Source organism: Piliocolobus tephrosceles, chromosome 13, assembly GCF_002776525.5.
Source record: "Piliocolobus tephrosceles isolate RC106 chromosome 13, ASM277652v3, whole genome shotgun sequence".
Classification (NCBI taxonomy): domain Eukaryota; kingdom Metazoa; phylum Chordata; class Mammalia; order Primates; family Cercopithecidae; genus Piliocolobus; species Piliocolobus tephrosceles.
In genome coordinates this window covers 8,841,259-8,842,419 of record NC_045446.1, presented here as the reverse complement: position 1 = coordinate 8,842,419, position 1,161 = coordinate 8,841,259, and the positions used below count along the sequence as shown (strand labels likewise).

General features: G+C 47.1%; 1 protein-coding gene across 1 annotated transcript in view; it reads left to right on the top strand.

Annotated features, from left to right (window-relative positions):
- Positions 1-1,161, top strand: part of POLA2 (DNA polymerase alpha 2, accessory subunit) — a 37,897-nt gene that overhangs the window by 26,318 nt on the left and 10,418 nt on the right. Inside the window, exon 11 of the mRNA XM_023186358.1 lies at positions 462-586. Within this exon, the coding sequence (XP_023042126.1) occupies positions 462-586 (125 nt within the window). The remainder of the gene's footprint in view (positions 1-461; positions 587-1,161) is intronic.

Below are 1,161 nucleotides of genomic sequence, written 5' to 3'. Positions count from 1 at the left end.
CCCAGCCATCCCCAGCCTGTCTTTCTGGGCTTTTCAGTACCCCACATTCTCCAGCCACACTGGACCACCAGACGTTTCCTAACACTGAGCACACTCAGGTCTCAGTGCTGTCCTGTACCCTGCCTCGCCCTTGATCCCCCAAAATTCTCAAACGTGTTAGCAAATTCCACCTTGTTAAATTCTTTACTGACTGCCACTTTCCTCAAATCTTTCATGTGCACTACTTGTAAAGTTTCTACTGCGTGTTCTAGGTATTCGTGTTCCTGCCTGTGTCTCTGTCTCTACCACCTAGTGGTGTGTTCTTGGAGGGTGGACATGAGGTCTTCCTTACCTTGGGTCCCCAGAGTTGCACACATAAAGGACTCATTGAGTTGAATCCTGTGGCATTTCCCCTAATTGTCCTTTCTCCTCCCACCTAATACTAGTCCTCTTCTAATCAAGACCTACAACCTCTGTCTTAGATTTTGAGCAAAGCATGGTCCTGGTTGCCTGTGGGCCATACACCACGTCTGACAGCATCACGTATGACCCCCTGCTCGACCTGATTGCTGTCATCAACCATGACCGGCCAGATGTCTGCATCCTGGTAAGAGGCACCAGTGGGAAAGCTGAGGAGTCAGCCTTGGAAAATGACTTTAATGAAGTTCTAAATTTTTAGGAAGCATGTCTCCCTCCTTTTGGAAAATATCTTTTCATTCTTAATCTACGTCTTTGGAGAGGTATACATGATCTATGGGCCTTTGCTAGTTTTAAAAGCCCAACTTTGGCTGGGCGCAGTGGCTCACGCCTGTAATCCTAACACTTTGGGAGGCCGAGGTATGTGGATCACTTGAGGGCAGGAGTTCTAAGCCAGCCTGGCCAACATGGTGAAACCCCGTCTCTACTAAAAATACAAAAAAAAAAAAAATTAGCTGGGTGTGGTGACAGGCGCCTGTAATCCCAGCTACTTGGGAGGCTCAGGCAGGAGAATTGCTTGATCCTGGGAGGCAGAGGTTGCAGTGAGCTGAGATTGCACCACTGCCCTCCAGCCTGGGCAACGGAGTGAGACTCCATCTCAAAAAATAAAAATAAAAGGTCAACTTTTTTTTTCCCCACCCTTTGTTGATTTTACAGTATTCTTCTTACCTCTTTCTCATTACTCCAACTTCTGAACTAATCTCT